General features: G+C 41.2%; 1 protein-coding gene across 8 annotated transcripts in view; it reads left to right on the forward strand.

Annotated features, from left to right (window-relative positions):
- Positions 1–17,278, forward strand: part of ASPSCR1 (ASPSCR1 tether for SLC2A4, UBX domain containing) — a 55,909-nt gene that overhangs the window by 26,616 nt on the left and 12,015 nt on the right. For all 8 annotated transcript variants that reach the window (XM_048050280.2, XM_066980400.1, XM_066980397.1 and 5 more), the window contains 5 exons: positions 3,716–3,855; positions 6,710–6,791; positions 7,644–7,710; positions 8,769–8,831; positions 9,169–9,221. In XM_048050280.2, the coding sequence (XP_047906237.2) occupies positions 3,716–3,855; positions 6,710–6,791; positions 7,644–7,710; positions 8,769–8,831; positions 9,169–9,221 (405 nt within the window). The remainder of the gene's footprint in view (positions 1–3,715; positions 3,856–6,709; positions 6,792–7,643; positions 7,711–8,768; positions 8,832–9,168; positions 9,222–17,278) is intronic.

Below are 17,278 nucleotides of genomic sequence, written 5' to 3' on the forward strand. Positions count from 1 at the left end.
TGGGAAGGTGACAAACCGTAATGCAGCATCTTTGACTTCTGAAAAGTATTACTGACAGAAAGATAACAGCAAAATGCATAGATTTCCTTCCTTCCAAGTTACATAGTGAAAGGCAGAAACTGTCCTTATAGTGGCCATCTTTTATTACAAGAGAGAGCTAGCTACCTGTTGTCACTTGAAAATACCAGATTGGAACTGGAAAGTGAGTTGGTCTACCTGGTAGAGTCCTTTTTGTAAATAGCCATGGGAAGGTAGCTTTCATATTCTGCCTGTACTTCAGTGTTGTTGCTGAGGCTTTAAAGCAAAGCTGTAGTGAGAGTACTTAGATTGGGAGAGACCGAATTGGAATAGTTAAGTGAGTAGATGGTAATGGATAAAGAAACGGGATTTTTTCTGATTGCTGGACTCTGGGCAAGGAAATGGTGGGACAACCTCTTTCTCTCTGAAGTGTTTCTTATGTCTGTAAGGAGGTGAGATTTATGGTTGGTTCCACTGGGTGTGAAATACGTGGCAGGAAGAGTAATATGATGTGGCAGACTTTGCATCCTCAGAGGCATTATGGTTATGTCTTTTCATTGCAAAGTAGTGCCTAGTAGACACCTTGTGCTGCTCTTCTCTGATCAGACCTTGTCATGTAATTCTGAAATTGAGTTGCAGAAACATTGAAAAACAAGCTCAGAACACCTCCATCGTTTTCCACAAAAACTCAATTGTTACAGCTCTCTCCAGAATTTTCACTGTTGTTAGGGGTTAGCTGAAAATCTAATATTAGGAAATTCTTACTGTAGTTGTGTGTTTTTGCAGTCTAGTTAGATGTAAACAGATATGCTTTTTCTTCTGTATAGAAGAAAGTGTGTTCCTTCATGTTAAGAGGTAGCTAAGTTATGTGCCAGTTTGGAAGCTAATATAGTCAGCATTCAGCGTTGGCTGGGGAACAGAAGAAATTACACAGCTACATTTCAGCTCCTAAGTCTGTGTCTGTGCCGGGCCACTGTAGGTATGTTGCAGAGAATTAAACAGGCACATCTTGGCTGAATATAATTTGGAGGGCAAGAACAGGGCGTTTCTGTCTAGGAAGAAGTAGTTCTGTGTCACAGCGTGTGCGTAGTGCTGCTGGGCTGAGTGACTGTACAGGGGGACGTTCCTGCTGGCACAGCGTGCTATCTGCAGTGCAGAGCCAGTTGTCTCAGCAAAGGTGTCTGGAAAGCAAGGGGTGAATGGCAGTCCTAAGGCAGCCTGGGATGGTGAGTGCACAGCGAGAAGGGGTGACAGCTGAACACCGTGGGCTGGGATATACATCCACCTTCTGCTACGTTATCATTTCTGTTGTCTGGGCTGAAGCAGTCTTTAGCTGCTCCCATGGTTTGGGCAGTGATTGACGCTTTCCACTTGGAATCTTGCTGCTGTTATCATTGGTGCTAAATGATAAGTTTAGGATTTGCTAATGCAGACTTTGTAATTCCACTGTATGTCAGCAACACCTTTCACCACATGCTGTAGGGTATGTCTGGTTGGTCTTTTCTTTTTTTGCCTTTGGAAGGAGAAGTCTATGTTTAGTATGTGTGTTCTGAGTGAAATGAAACACAAGCCTGTCGGAGGAGACTGAAGTATACCTGATTATTTGGGAGGCCTGGTTAATTCTCCTCTAACACTGATCTGCCCTTATTGGACCAGCGGCTCGCAGCAGTTAGGACTGTTGTGCCACAGGCTCTTTCCCAGAGGGTGGCTCTGTATGCTCAGGATCATTTCATGCAGGCAGCTCAGGGAGTTCTGCAGCCCTGGACATTCCTCCCCTGAGTGCAGGGAAAGCTGCAATCAGGGTCCTTCACCCTCTAGTTAAAGCTGACTCTGCTCAACTTTCTAAATGTAGCCAAGGGTCCCACCCATACAACCTCGCTCTTCTAATTTCTCAAATTACCCTTTAGTGCCCACAAATAGAGTGAACATTGCCTTGTAATTTGTCCTCTCTTTTGACAATTGAGGGAGACTCCTTTGCTTCCCAAGGGGCCTGCGCCTGGGGGAAGGGAGAATAGATGGAACAGATGGCAGGAGGAGAGGACATCTAGGCACTCATTTGGATTGGAAAGAATATATAAGGCAATATATACTCTTAATATTGCCATATATGAGGCAATATATGTGTGTTTGTTCATAGAACTTATGGTTGTGTTAGGCTGGCAGCTGACTATAAAGAAATGCTGTATCAACTACCAAAATTTTTGTTCTGGTGGGGCTCTCCATTCGTGGACTCCTTCCCCCCTGCATATCCTATAGGCTGTAGCACAATATTCTGTTTTCAAGCTTTGGGCATTTACAAATCTCTGGAATTCAAAAAGTTTGAATTGTTCAAGGTCCAGTAGGTGTAACTGTCTCTTGTGTATTTGACTCCTGTTGTGGTTTATATTCGCGTACTGACACAGCTGCTGCTTTTGATGTCAGGGATAGTAGCCAGTATCTAACCCCTTCTAAAATGGAAGGGATACGTAGTGTCAGTCTCCCTTCAGAGATGGTGAACGCTGTCTGATAGTTTTGGAGTGTGTGTGTATGTGATTCTGTGTATGTGTATCTGTATTGTATCTGTATTCATATACGTGTGTGTATGTATACGGATATATGTAAAACTGCAGCCACAGTTATAGGACAGGGCACAAACGGGCTGAGAGGTTTGCTGTCATGATATCCCACTGCCAGCGATGGGCTTTGGAAGCAGGGGGAGCAGAGTGGCCAGGCTGCCTGTGCCTTAAAAGTGAGAGGGGTATCTTGGAGGTCTCTGTGCTGTTTGAACAGCCTATCCACAGCAGCTGTGGTGTGGGGAAAGTTGTCAATAAATGTAATGAGTACCTTTATTGCAGCTAATGCATACACTGAAGTGCTCCCCCACCATCGGTCTGCTTTGCCTGCAGCAAAGGTTGATTTCTTTTTGAAAAGGGTTTTGCTGTCTAAGGGAGCTTTGTGTGTTGGATGACACAGGATACATGCCAGAAGCTAGGTTAAAAAGCTGAAACATACAATGAAAACCTGCAGTGACACAGTTCAGAGAACTCCAGAGGTCAAAGGATGGCTCTCTAGAGTAAGGAGAAATGGATTGAGACCTAGTACCCTTGGCTCTGTGGCAAGAGAATGCAAAGCCAAGAGAACATAAAGCATGATGACAGGCAGGAATACATGGCAGATGAACAACTTAAAAGGGCAGTTTATAAGCATTAGTACATAGACTAGCACCTGTATTAGTTGTGTACTGCCTGTAGAATGGTAAGAGAGTGGAGTAGAGAGGTAAAGTATGATTTGAGGATAGGAATGCTTATAACAAGGTTGTAACTATCAAAATATAATTCTGCTGTCATGTCAGTGAAAAGATTCCTCATGCCTGTCCTGGAGGGGAGTCATCTCTCCTTACATTACCTGACTGCTGAGGTTGTTACCCTGGTCTTCCTATACAGACAGGAGAGCAGCTAGTGGTTACGGTGTGACCCATCCAACAATATAGGCTTCTGCTGCTTGTTGGGAGGAATTGTGCCACAGGCTCTATCAACTATAAGAAATAACTAGTCGAAACAATGGCAGCCTCGATACAGTCAGTCTCTGTTCATATGGTCATGAATTCCACGCTAGTAATTGTAGTTCAGTTTGCAAACGCTGTCCTTTTTTCAGGAACCTTTCAGAATAAGCAAAGCAGTGCATTTGAGACTAACCTAAGCCTGTTTTTATTCTGTAGCTTTTGGAACGAGAGCCACTTGTATGTCACTTAGACCTGCTAGAACCACTTCCTGCTGGCCTAGAAGACCTTCCTGATGATTTTTTTGAAGTCACAGTGGATGATGTACGGAAACGTTTGGCGCAACTGCAGAGTGAGAGGTAAGTTCCCTTTCTGCTGGTGATTGAGTTTGCTTCATATTCTTTTGCTGAGCGGAGTAACACAGTGCCCCTATTGATGGCTGTGATCTGGGGAGAGGGTTGTAGGTAAGTTACCGGGTATGGAATTATTGAATTAATGATCAGCGCTGGAAATCTCTGCCCTTTATACTGTTTAAGTTCAAGGGCTATCCCATGTTTCTGTGACAGAACGTATGTTTTTGTGTGAACTGGTTGACTATTTGTGCATGAGATAATTGTTTTACTTGGATTTTGAAAATCTAATCATGAAATGTCTGTGATGCCTGTGTGGTGGTAAGGTTATCTGAGAACCTCAAGGTAATGAGGGCCAGGCCTTCACTAAGGAAAGGATTAAAAGAAAGGTCTCTTTCTGCCTTCTGCGTTTCAAAGAGTTACTCAAAGCCACTTAACACACTGTCTCTTTTTTTTTCTTCCTTTTCTTCCCCCTTCTTCTTAAAGAGCAACCACAGTCTCTATAATTAGATGTGTTTTGATTTGTGAGAGGCCCGAAACAGTGGTGAGCTCCTGCTTTCTGTTTTGATCTGATTTCACATTTACTACTAGGAATTAAATGCCTGGAATTAACAATTTCTAATGGACAAAATATATGAGCACAATGATACAGCTTTGTGAGAATAACTGCCATTGAGTATGCTGGGCTGCATCAAAAGAAGCATGGCCAGCAGGTCGAGGGAGGCAATTCTCTCCCTCTGTTCTGCTCTCGTGAGACCCCACCTGGAGTACTGTGTTAAGCTCTGGGGCCCCCAACGTAAGAAGGACAGGGACCTGTTGGAGGAGGTCCAGAGGAGGGCCACAAGGATGATCAGAGTGCTGGAGCACCTCTCTTATGACGAGAGGCTGAGAGAGCTGGGGTGGTTCAGCCTGGAGACGAGAAGGCTCCAGGGAGACCTTATAGTGGCCTTCCAGTACCTAAAGGGGGCTACAGGAAAGTTGGGGAGAAGCTCTTTATCAGGCAGGTAGTGACAAGACAAGGGGTAATAGCTTTAAACTAAAAGAGGGTAGGTTTAGATCAGACATTAGGAAGAAATTCTTTGCTATGAGGGTGGTGAAGAACTGAAACAGGTTGCCCAGAGAAGCTGTTGATGTCCCATCCCTGGAAGTGTGTGAGACCAGGTTGGGCAGGGCGTTAGGCAACCTGGTCTAGTGGAAGGTGTCCCTGCCCATGGCTGGGGGCTTGGAATTAGATGATATTTAAGATCCCTTCCAAACCATTCTGATTTTATGACATCATTAACAGCTACTAGCTTTTTCAGCCAGTAAGAAAAACCATGTATTTTAAGAAACAGCATTAAACTTTTATTAGACCTCATCAGAAAAGACCAACTTTGAGAGATTACCCAAATGGAAATAATGTAAAATTAAGCTTAACCACAAAGCAAGATGTGAGAATGTTTGGGACACACACGAAGAGAGGGAAGAACTATAGGAAGACACTGTTCAAGTAGCTTGCTGTTGAATATTCATGACTTCATTGTACTTAAATTCCAGTTCTGAACTAAAAACTCAGGTTAAGGTAACGTTTGTCTCCCTATCACACCACCATTTTGCTGTCAATGTGTCCTTAAAGAAATTAATTTCATTAATGTATTTATTTTCAAGAGGATCACAACTTTCTTTTAAACTTTACAAGTATTCCATGAAACTTAAACTTTGGGACAGCTTACTTTGCACTATAGCCAAGACTGAGCTGAACTTCTTACTTAGAGCTATTCCACCCCCCCCCCCCCCCGCAAGGCCTCTGAAATCCTCATGTATACACAGATTGGCCTGAAAATTGCTCTGCCACTTGTGGGTCTGGAATAGTTAGTGGTACAAATGTAGGGTCATTTGGTTGGGGGTTACTGGAATTCAGCCCCCTCAAAAAAGACATCATTTCCAAATTCGCTGATGCTTGTAATCCTTTTTTTCCCTTGCAGCCAGGGATAAAAATAAAGGCAAGTTGCACATGAAACTGATATCATTTGGCTTCTTATTTAAGGTGGTGAATCTTACCCAGAACTAGCCGCATGCAATGCAATGCTTTAAGTGCAGTTAGAATTTAACTCTAATTTCATAAAGAGCCAAGAATTGGTGTGAATCAGAAATTGGTACACAAAGAAAAAATGGAGCAGGTTAATTTCATGTTTGTTTTTCAAATTCAGAGTAACACTTTCAGAGCATCTTTGAATGTGGTGTACCGGCTGACAGTTCTGGGTACAATTGGTGAAGTAAACCTGTAGTTGTTTTGTTCAGCAGCTGTTCCTGAGATACCTTGATGACTCAAAAAAAAAAAAAAAAAAAAAAGTATGTTTAAAGAGGTTCAAACTGTTGAGGTATAAGAGAGAGCTTTCAAATAGTTGTGCTAAATTTTAATTATATGATCAAATATTTCACCAAAATTTAGTCTAGTAAATGAGTTATCTGGAATTAAGTGCAAACAAGGAAAAAGATCTACAGCTGAACATGAGATTGAAAGGGATCTGTTGGATCTAAGCTTGCTTTTTTATTTAGAGCTAAAAATACATGTTTTTCCTGAATGTACTGTTTCATTGCAAATACTGGCAGATCTTTTTTGCACCTACTACTCCTTTTAAAAGACCAGCCTACAATGCCATTTCTTGAATGATCTGAAACTTACCATTTTTGTTTTGTTTCTCTGTTGCTGATTAATTAACCTGTTAATTTGCTGTGAGAGGTGGGGAAACTGCTGTGAGGGATACGTGGAACAATTGAGCAGTTTTCATCAGCCCTGCTTGGACTTAATGCTTTCTTAATAATATCAAAATATATCTTAAAATTACAGAAGTGACAGCTTGTCATCTTCCCATGTATCTAGGAAACGCCTGGAAGAAGCTCCACTGCTGACCAGCTCTTTGAGGGAGGCTCAGATGAAAGAAAAGATAGAACGTTACCCAAAGGTAGCCTTTGTTCTTTTTCCAGTCCTTTTGGCTAGTCCAAACTTGGGAATTAAGTAGCTTTGGAAACCAGTTGAGAACAACAGGATCTTCAGTTACTTACAGGAGGACTTTTCAAATTTGTGTCCTTGTTAATTGTTTGTGGGACTTGCATAACAGTGGTACCACGTAAAATCAGCTGGCCTGTAATGGTGTGGTTGAGAGGCAGGGAGTACAGGTCCTTTTATTTTATTCCACATGATGGTTCAAAACCCTTATATGTGCACACATCAGTATGTCTGACTCTTAAGATTCAGTAATGTCTCATTACAGGGTAAATGATGTTACGGACTGGAGATATATCGCTCTATAAATACGATCGTAATGCAGTTTTTGTCTTCTTTCTTATTGCAAAGTAATAACAGATGAAGTTCTCAAGTTAGGTGCTGTCTAACCAACACTGGAAATAGAATAGTACAATTCTAATTTACTCAGATGTACTGCCTGGGGACTGTCTGACTGGGAGGATTCCTGCTGCTATGGATGCTTTTGCCCGTACCTGTCTGTGTTAAGGATATAGAGTGACTTCATACTTCATTTGAGCATCACTTAGCACAAGGAGCTCCTTCTCCCTGAATAAATGCTGCTGCATTGTACATTATAGTGTTTCTATAGATCAACTCTCTTAGTCTTTGAAAGACAGACAGCCCAAGGAGCTGCACAGCAATTGCTAGCCTGTATGTTATTTTGCCCATGTAGAGTAAATAGTTCAAATCTCCCTATTTTAAAAAGAAACTTGCTCACAAATTTGAAGCCAAGGGTATGCCTTACCAATAGCTTTATGCAACTAACCTAATGTGCTTTGCCTTTGACTAGGTAGTGTTGAGAGTCCATTTCCCAGACCGTCACGTTCTACAAGGGTTCTTCCGACCTAGTGAAACTGGTAAGAGGTATCTCTGCTTCAGTCTGTGTGCGTGCAGCTAACCTCTCTCCTTGTTGGATAGTTGCATGACAAAAAAGGAGTGGTTCTGGAATGATCTGTCTGCTGTCCAGGGGAGGAATGGTGCTCTGAAAAAGCAGCTGTAGCTAGTTATACTGTCCTTATCCCTGAGCTGGATGAGGAGGGAGTCTGGGGTATTTACCTTACTTAAGGGGAGTTTATTTCCAGAACTACTTGATGGAGACTGTCAGGCTGTTTGATGGCAAAATATTTGTGCTCAGGAAAGTGTTCCACTTGATTTCCCATTATTTGGGTCGAAATGGTGTGTTACTGAGTTATTTTTTTTTCAGAGAGAGTCCGTAAATGAAGTCTTGGTGGAGCAAGAGAAAAGTTTGCATGCTTCCTCTGTGTCAAAGCTTAATTTTTTTTTTTGGGGGGGGGGGGGGTGGGGTGGGTGGGGTGGGGTGGGGTGGGGGGCGGGGGGCAGGGAGGAAACCACCACCACCAACAAACAACAAAAGATGCACACAAAAAAACAACCCACAAACCCCCCTCCCCATGTGGGGAAAAAAAGGAGAAAACAAGATTTACCTACTGTAATAAGGATAACGGGCTGGACCTTTCTGCCTCTATCATTTCAGAAAAGGTAGTAAGTTAGACTGCATACAGTGTAACCCTTACTGTTATTGATTTAGAGCCTCGTATTCTGAGATGGCGGTGATGCTGTTTTTTGATGTTTTTCTGTGGAAGAAAACCTAATAACTAGCTACTAGTGTCTCACTTGGCTACTCTGAAAATCTTGCAGCTGCTATTGAATTTCCTAGGAAGAACTTCACTGCCATACTTAGATTTTTGCCAGGGGACAAACACGTCTAATTTTTTTCTCTAAGAAATTTGTAATGGTAATGGGTGTAGTGTACTGAAGATGGTACAGCTGAGTGGAGCAAAAGGTGATATGCAGATGTCGTAGAGGGCAGTTCTGGAGAAACAGATTAGCCCTTCTGCCCAGCATCTGAAGAAACAAATGTAATTCAGCAAACCTTTCTCTCCTTCTTTTACAGTTGGCATTTTGAGAGACTTTGTAAGAAGCCATCTTGCAGATGCAGATTTGCCATTTTATTTGTGTGAGTGTGCTGTTGGTAATATTTGACCTTATTTTACAAAGTCTATTCGTAGCTGTGATGTGTATGGGATCTTGTGATGCCATGAGAGATGACCTGGGGAGGGATTTTTTTCCCTAAATGTGGCCTCAAAATGCAAAGGAGGTATAATCTGCTCACTTAGCCACATTATGCTTCTGCCTAATAAGAAGCCTGTGTTGGCGGTGTGAAAGTGTCACTTTTTTCTCCCAAAAAAACAAATGAAGAAAAAGAAAAAAGCAGTAATCCCTCCCATACCTGCTGTGTTTATTGTTTTGGTTGCTGGATGGTCCTGTTTTGTAACTTGTTTTTTTAACTTCAGTTATTGCACCTCCCAGAGTCATCTTGAATAATGAAAGTTTGACGCTCTTTGAGGTAAGGACTCACTCTCTGATTCTCTGACTTGCTGCTTTCCCTCACTGTCATGTGCTTTAGTTACTTTAAAAAGAAGCTGTGTAGTGTTATGATCCATGTAGACTTCTGCTTAGCCAAGACTAGTGGAACAAGGTGTTTCAGAGCACAAGCTCCTCACCAGAAGAGGTCCACCTTGTGCAGGAAGGTGCACTTTTGTTGTTACGGGCGTGGGGGTGGGGGTTCATGTTGTTGTATACATACGCTCAGTGCCTTTATGAAGTCCAAGCCGTATTTAACCTTAAAACATTATTACAAGAGCTGAGTTAATGACAGTTTGTTGTATCTGTAGTTGGCCTAGTAACACTGGATTTGGATAGGTACAGCAGGAGGTAGAGGCTATATTAGACACAAATCTGACCTTTTTGGAAATCACTAGATGAGACTTTAATTTCTCAAATCTATATTCCTGGATGCTTTTGCAAATGTCATATAAGGTGGTCTTGAAGTCCCTGGCTAGAGACTCGGGGCTCTGTAAATCGCGCGTGCTAAAAAGAGACTGATGGATTAATTTTTGCCAGCCACTTTACCCCAGACTCACCATGTTTAAAACATGCTGTCATTCAGAGATTTGTAGACATTTGTAGCAACGGACTGAAGCTCACTTGCAGAGTGGATGGTCAAGCAGACTGCAGTGGGAGTTTTAGCTTGATGCCCCTAAGGGAGCAGAGCAGCAGGGAGGCAGGAGAGGGATAGAAAAAGGGACCTTTTAGGCAGCATGGTGAGTTAGGTAGGGTTTAGTATGTCTCTGAAGTTGTTTGTAATGGAGCTTTCCAAATTCCACAACTTCCTGACCGGGCCGTGTGGGTGCAATACAAATGTAGCTGATCGTAGGCTATTGAAGGTTCAGGGAGGCAAAGTGTAGATCACTGTGTTCAGTGGGAAGTCTCCCCTCTTCCTAATAACCATGTTAAGAATTCCTGGCTGAAATTTGACAGTTTGGGAGTGGTTTTGTTATGTCAGAGTTCTTTCTATTGTCACAATACCTGTGAGAGGTATAACTTCCTAGAGAGTCCTGAGCATCTTGGGGATCACAGCCCTGTTTGGTTCTGTGGTTCAGGAACCCTGTGTGCAGTAGCTCTTAGCCTCTGCACAGCCTGAGGACTGCTCTGTTTTTATCAGCCTTCCTACTCTCTACTTGAGCATGGCATCTGTTTGAATGTGCTGCGTGCATGGCAGTGCTTCTCCTGCCAGACAGGAATGGAACAGCATATGTGTTCGTAAGGCATAATACCATGGTGGGTGGGGAGAAAAATCATTTTTCTTTTCAAAGCCCTTTTGTATATTTTACTTAATAACAAAAATACCAGTGGAAAACACGTTGTGTCTTTGAAACAGGAGGTTTTGCCACTCAGGCATGAAGGCAGTTCCTTCCAGCTTCCTCTGACTTGTGCCATCTCATCCACATCTGCCACCCAAAACACTGTCTCAAGTCCCACATGGTAACCATGATGGGAAATGCAAAAGACAAATTTTGTCTTCAGATTTCTGAGAAACCCCAGGAAAAGGAAACTGGTTATGGTTGCATTGCTAATAATACATTTGGAAAACATTCAGAGGAAGAGCAGATGGTAATAAAAAAAAAAAAAATGTTCTGCACTTGCTAGCTGTTCTGAGGCAAGGGAAGCAGCCTCAGAGCTGTGACTAGTACAAACTGGTCTGAAATGGCACATGCACACTACTCTCTGCCCTCCTGCTCCCCTCTGTGTCCTAAGCTGTCATGTGTGAACACATCCCTCACCTAGAGTTCCTTTAAAAACATTTTTTAAGATGCTTGTTGGAAAGCTTTTTTTCAACATTCTGAAGTCTCTCTGCAGCTCTCACCAGCAGATGTCTCCTGCATAAAATGGGTGTTTTTGTCCTTTCCTAAGGTTTGGCTGAGATGCCTCCCAAGGTTTCCTGTCTTAGCCTCTGACTTATCATGTGTTCCTTCAAAATATAATGCTTCATTTGAGTTTCTCTGCAAGAATTGTTTTTTTTCCATATGCCACATTTTCATCTAGAATCCCATGAATTTAGTTTGCCATTTTTATTGTACCTCCTAGATGCTGAAGACTCAAGTTCTACCTCTGTAATTAACCTTTTCCTCATTTTTGGTTCACGGTTCATTTTCTCTTGGATATTTTTTTGCCTCTTTGAGATCTAGGTACTTCACTTCTGGATGCTGCTTTCTTCTGTTGTTCTCAGTCACTGTTGGAAAGTATCCTGTCTGCTCATGTGCCTATCTGTATCACCTTAAAATCACCTGTGACTGTTCTCTTCCTTTTCTTTAGTTAGCATCTAAATCCTTTGTATGCTGCACTCATTCACCATAGGAGAAGCTTTTTTTGCATTTCACACTGAATGCATCACCTTCTTTGCTGGCCCTTACCTGCTTTCTATTCCATATATCCTCTGATGTCTCTGGTCTCTTCTGTTACCTTTGGTCCATCTTCTAAATAAACTTCAAAATCCTCTGTTTCCCTTTATTCCGCCAACTCCCCCCCCCCCCCCCCCCCCCCCCCCCCAAGCAAGAATGTTCTTTTATTTTCTTTTTCAGCATACATCTGTTGTTTCTCTGGACCTCTTCCAAAACATAACTTGTTCAGTGAAACACCAAAGAAATAATTACTTTTCCCTGTGTTTGAATCAGAAATGTTGTGGCAGGAATTTTAATTGTCTATGTTAAAGTCTTCATTTGGCACCTGGCACCGTTACTTGTGCTTGTTACTTGTGTGGCAATTTCCCAGTTCCCAAGTTGTGACGTTTATTGTGGAATTCATTCCTTAAGACAGCTTCTTGAAATATATAAAAATGTACTATATTACTGCACTGTAAAGACTTTTTGCTTTAGAGCCTAGTCTCTTCTAGATCTGTTTAGAACTGACAGCTTGATAAAGATCCTGATCATTTTTAATGTCAAGCACCTTCAATTTATGATGGTTTTCTTGAGGTTTTTACTTGCAATATCACATGTCAAGGTTTTGCACCTTTGCATTAGTACAAAACTGTGATTGTTCAAGATACAGCATTCTAAAGCTGAAAGTTCTCCTGCAAATGGACTGTTTTAAGGAACCATCTTTCTCATTTCTAACTTCCTCTGTGTCAACATAAAAGCAGACCATCCAATTAAAATAAAGGGTGGCAAATTCAAAGTTGAAAATTGTTTTTTTTCATGCAACATATAGTTACAGTGCGCTCTAAGTAAAGTGTAATTAGAATGTGATTGTGTTGCGAATTTGGGCATAATTAAAGAAAAAAGGATGTTTTTAAGCATAATCTGAATACATGGAATCACTTGCTTGAAAACGTGGAATGCACATAAAAGTATCTTAAGCACGAGATTTTAGGGATTAGACCATGACCTTATGAAAAGATCATCATTGCATTATCTAACAGTTGCATGACTTTGATAATTTTCTTAATCAGCTGTCTCAGTATATACAAATGTAGGGATGCATGTGTGGGGAAAAATGTCTTGGACTTCATATGCATCTCAGTGCCAGGAGCCAGAGGGGAGTTACTTCTGGTGTTGGGCCAGGTGGGGCAGCACTGGGGACAGGACTTGCTTACTGCTAGCATGTTTGTAGTGTCTTTCAAACTGTGAAATCCTCAATCTGGGAAGAAGTTTGTGTGGGTCAGTATCAATTTCACAACTGTTGTAAGGTTGAGGACAGACTACAGTGCCTGGTCCTGCACTAGATGGGGTTGGGCTCTGTATGGGTGGGTTAGTTGAAGGCTTTGCCCCTTTCAGGCATCGTGTGGTCTGCAGAAGGGAAGCCTTTTGTACTTTACTCAGAGCTCCCCTTCTATTTCTGCTATCTGGAAGGAAAGAGATTAAAAAGCAAATTTGATCTGTGAAGACAGAAAACATACGGTTAGGTTACAAAAAAAAAAAAAAGGAAGAAGTGCAGCTTCCAGGCTTGGAGAAGAGGAGCTTTTATGCTAAGGTGACCGTGCAGTACTTATCTCTGTGCTATGAGAGCTTGTTCTGGAATAACACTGTTTTGATACACTAGAATGCGTACATTAATGATGTGGAATGTGGGGTTCTTCCACACATCATAGGGAAAGGGAGCATGGGTAGCTAATTTCTCAAGCTGTTATGGTATCTCTTTTTTTATGGCTGTGTGAAAGATTGAGAAGGGAGGTTGTCTTTATTGGTATTAGAGCTCTTTATGTTTGTCAGTTTGTGTCATGTAACCTCCAAAATTGATGGCTTTTACTCCAGGTGCTCTGACAGTGGAGTTAGCAATAGCTTCCTGGAATGTTTTGCAGCTGATGCAGTTCTTTTGCAAACATGTACGCATATAACCTGACACTTCGTTCTAATAGGATATTTCTTAGATGACTAGAAATCTGTTTCTATTCAGAACAGATCTTCCAAAACGTGTACTACCATGCTGTATCTAGCAATTCTGTACTTTTTTTAAAGCGTTTAACTTTAAAAGTTTTTAACCTTGTCTTTACTTTCCAACATGAGATTTTGTCTAATTATTCTCTCATAAATGATTTTTCGTGTCTTAAAGTGCTTTGTTCTCCTTTAGCTCTCAGAAACTTTTTAGATTGTTGTTCCCCAAACATGGTGCTTAAACTGTTTAGAAACAGAAAATTAGAAAACCAAAGAGTAGAGGAATAGATTGGCTTATGGCTTCTGCACAGTCCATTCTTGGTTTTCTAGGTTGCCTCCTGTCTTCTCAAAATACATGATGCTATCATGTCTAAACACCAGTGAACTATTAATATTACCTTTTAGGTAGTATCCCTTTATTTCTTCCCTTCAGTTTAGTTGTGGGCTGTTTAACTGCCTTCTGTTTTCTCCTTCTCTTTGAGAGATGCTTTGGTGCATAGGGAACTCAAACGTCATCATCCAAGGATATGGAAATTCTCTTGGTGAACTTTAAAAGGATTTTCTAGAAACTTACGGTCATTGTTGAGACTATCAGAGGCAGAGACTGCTTAAGCCCCAACAGAGTGTTCTGGTTATTGACTGCTGCCAGCCTGGATGTTTTAGGAACAAACTGTTGCCGGTAGAGTTCCTTCTTCTGTGGTATGACTGGGAATTGGTTGTTTGGGATTGTTTGTCCAATGTCAGGCATGATTCAGAATTGTACCTTAGGCCTTATGCTAGCAGTAGGTTATTCTCCAGTTTTCAGGCTGCTGTGATGCTGTCTACAAGAAAGAGTGCATGGTGTCTGAGGTAGTAATGTGAGCATATTTGAGTGTTCAGATATCTATAAATGACTGCAACTTGTTGAAGTACCATATTATCAGTATTTCTGCTTTCTCAGCCCCCTCACTATGTTCAGGCTGATAAGATTGGAACTGCATTCCTTAATCTGATTTCTCATAATGAAAGGAGAGCCATTATGCAGTAAGCAGAACCAGGAAAAAAGAAAAATATTGTCAACTTGTTTGCTAAGATACTTGGGCTGAAAGAACTGTCTGAAGTAAATTCTCCTGAAATGTGTATTTACAATTTAGTGAGCATGCAGATTGGCAGCAGTGTGTTTTTAGAATCCATGAAGAAGACTTCAAGGCATTACTTTGATTTTTGTTGTTGTTGTTACTGCTGTTTTCACCAGCTTCCTTATCCTCATGCCCCTTGAAGTGTTTTATAAGTTCTGCTCTCCAGAACTGATCAACTGCAGGCTTCCCCGTTGTAGCACTTGGCCTCGAGTTTCTTATAGCTCTGGTTGCGTGTTTGTGCTTTCCTAAGCTAGCCAAGCTGAATTTTCAGAGTTGCTCTTCTCTTTCTTTCTCCTCTCAGGGACAGGCACTTGAGTAGTGTTCATCTGGGGACTTTAGTAGAAAGAGTAATTGATTGTGGAGTTAATACTAGGAAAGAGTTAGCAGAATATAAGAATACCAGCCACTGGAAAAGTCAAAACAGTAAAGAGGGCAAGAAGCCATCTTCTGTCTTTAGAGAAGCTAAAGGAATCCACACACTTCCACATAAATATTTAGATTTTCTAATCAGATCTTAGAGTGCACCAAGTGTTTCCTCTGGCATATACCGTGGGCAGGAATCCAGAGGAGCTGTTTGTTCCTTTTTTTGCCTTCGGTTCTGTTTCCATATCCTATTTGTTAATGCCATTTTGGGCAACGTCTGGCATTTTGTTTAGTGAAGCAGATTATGACAGGCAGTGTGAAGCCTTCTGTGCTTTTGGCAAGAGTCTGAATGCAGTTTCATAAAAAACAAACAAACAAAAAAAAAAACTTCATCAGAGTCAGTCTGTCAGAGGTATTTCCAGTGGCAGGTCTTGCATTTACCCTACTCACTAACAAAGAAAATTGCAATTAGTAGTGAAATTCATCCAGAGCAGAGGATGGCATTCGCCTTCCTATGTGAGGTTTTAGCCCTTTACTTATTCATTCTGGATTTTCTCATCTAACTAAATTTTGTTATTAATACTACCTCCAGATAGGAGGTCTTGCTAGTTCTTGTTCATTACCATACTCGTAATGTCTGTACATACTTGTTTCTTATGCTGGCTTTGATTAAGGCTAGACACTGCAGTAAGGATGAGGCCTTCCTTGGGCGACTTATTTTAGAGTAGAAATTCTGCCAAAAACATTCTCTCTTCTACTATTAATTTTGGAGGCCAAGTCTTTCTGATCTCAGCTCAAGGGCTCAATGAACACTCTTCATACCTGGATTTCTTTCTAAGTAGCCTTCTCAAAATAGTGCTTTCAAGTCTTATCTTTGCCTTATGAATTTTAAAGATCCCCTGTTCAAGCTGGATCAGATTTCCCCTGTATTGGCTGCAGAATATCCATCTTCTTTCGCAGTTGCAGTCCACATTGAGAAGCTTTGTTCTCAGGTTATAAACAAGAACCACTTAGTCAGTTTGCCCCTTTCACCATGACTGTGGTGTTTATTTCTATTTCAGCGATGCTTTGCAGTCTTGCTGGAGAAGCTTTTGATCCACCGGCTTTCCGGCTGAATTTTCCAAGTGCTAGTTTATGTGTTTGGGGTGTGTGTACTGTGCAGTATTTCATGTTGGTAGCTTGGATTTCTCCTTCCATGTGCGTGTTCCTTTGAAGTGCTTATTTTCTTATTCATCTTTTAAGATCAAACTAACAGCAGACCTGTGGCACTCTAATCTTTTCAGATCATGTAACGGAAAGAATGCTTCATTCTGGCAGCTGCAAGTTCCCCTTAGCAGTCTCTGCCTGATTTGAAAGCATCGTTCTGTCTGTGAACAGAATAACTGCATGGTAACAATGTACATATTTTGCAGTACTCAATTCTAGGATTTTTTTTGAATTTGTGTGTCTGGAAATGACCACTGAAGGGGGAAGTATTGAGACATTGTTTGGGACGGTACTGCCTGAAACCTTTTCTGTGCTTCAGAGAACAAGTTACGAAAACATGCAATAAAAGAAAGCAGAATTTTTTCTGCTCTGTGATATACAGGGGAATGCTGTTCTGGTGTAGATATTTTTGTCATGGAATGCAAGATCCAGTAGACCTAACATACCACTCTACAACCAGGATGCCCTGCTGTCATAAACCACACTCACCACTGTGGTATCTGAGTAAGTTCACCCTGAGTGTCTGAAATAAAACTTTGAGTTACTGTAGCTACAGTTTGACTAAATGTGGCTTTGTGAGTAACAGGCTGATCTTCAGCTTTAAGAAATTGAAAGTATTCATTTAAACATCTGTAACTGTAACTAAGCATATTGATGAAGCTCTGTTACTGAGATCTTTTTAAAACCTGAGGAATTGTTTGTAATGATACTCTTTAAATGGGGAGGTTGGTAAGCAGAACACTGGTTCCTGTGCTTCTTGCCTCATCAGTGACTGTGACTAAGACCCTGGATGGGAAATACGTGTATGTATACGTGTGTGTGTGTATATATATATATATATATATATATATAAAATTTCTACTACTGCCATTCTGTGTGACTTTGAATAAGTTACTTAGTCTCATTAAATCTCAGGTTTTCATCAGTACAAAAAATAGCAATTGTACTTTCTCACATTTTTATTTAATTTACTTTGCACGTTACTTTTCTTTCCATTTATATGA

Source organism: Anser cygnoides, chromosome 19 (assembly GCF_040182565.1).
Source record: "Anser cygnoides isolate HZ-2024a breed goose chromosome 19, Taihu_goose_T2T_genome, whole genome shotgun sequence".
Lineage (NCBI taxonomy): Eukaryota > Metazoa > Chordata > Aves > Anseriformes > Anatidae > Anser > Anser cygnoides.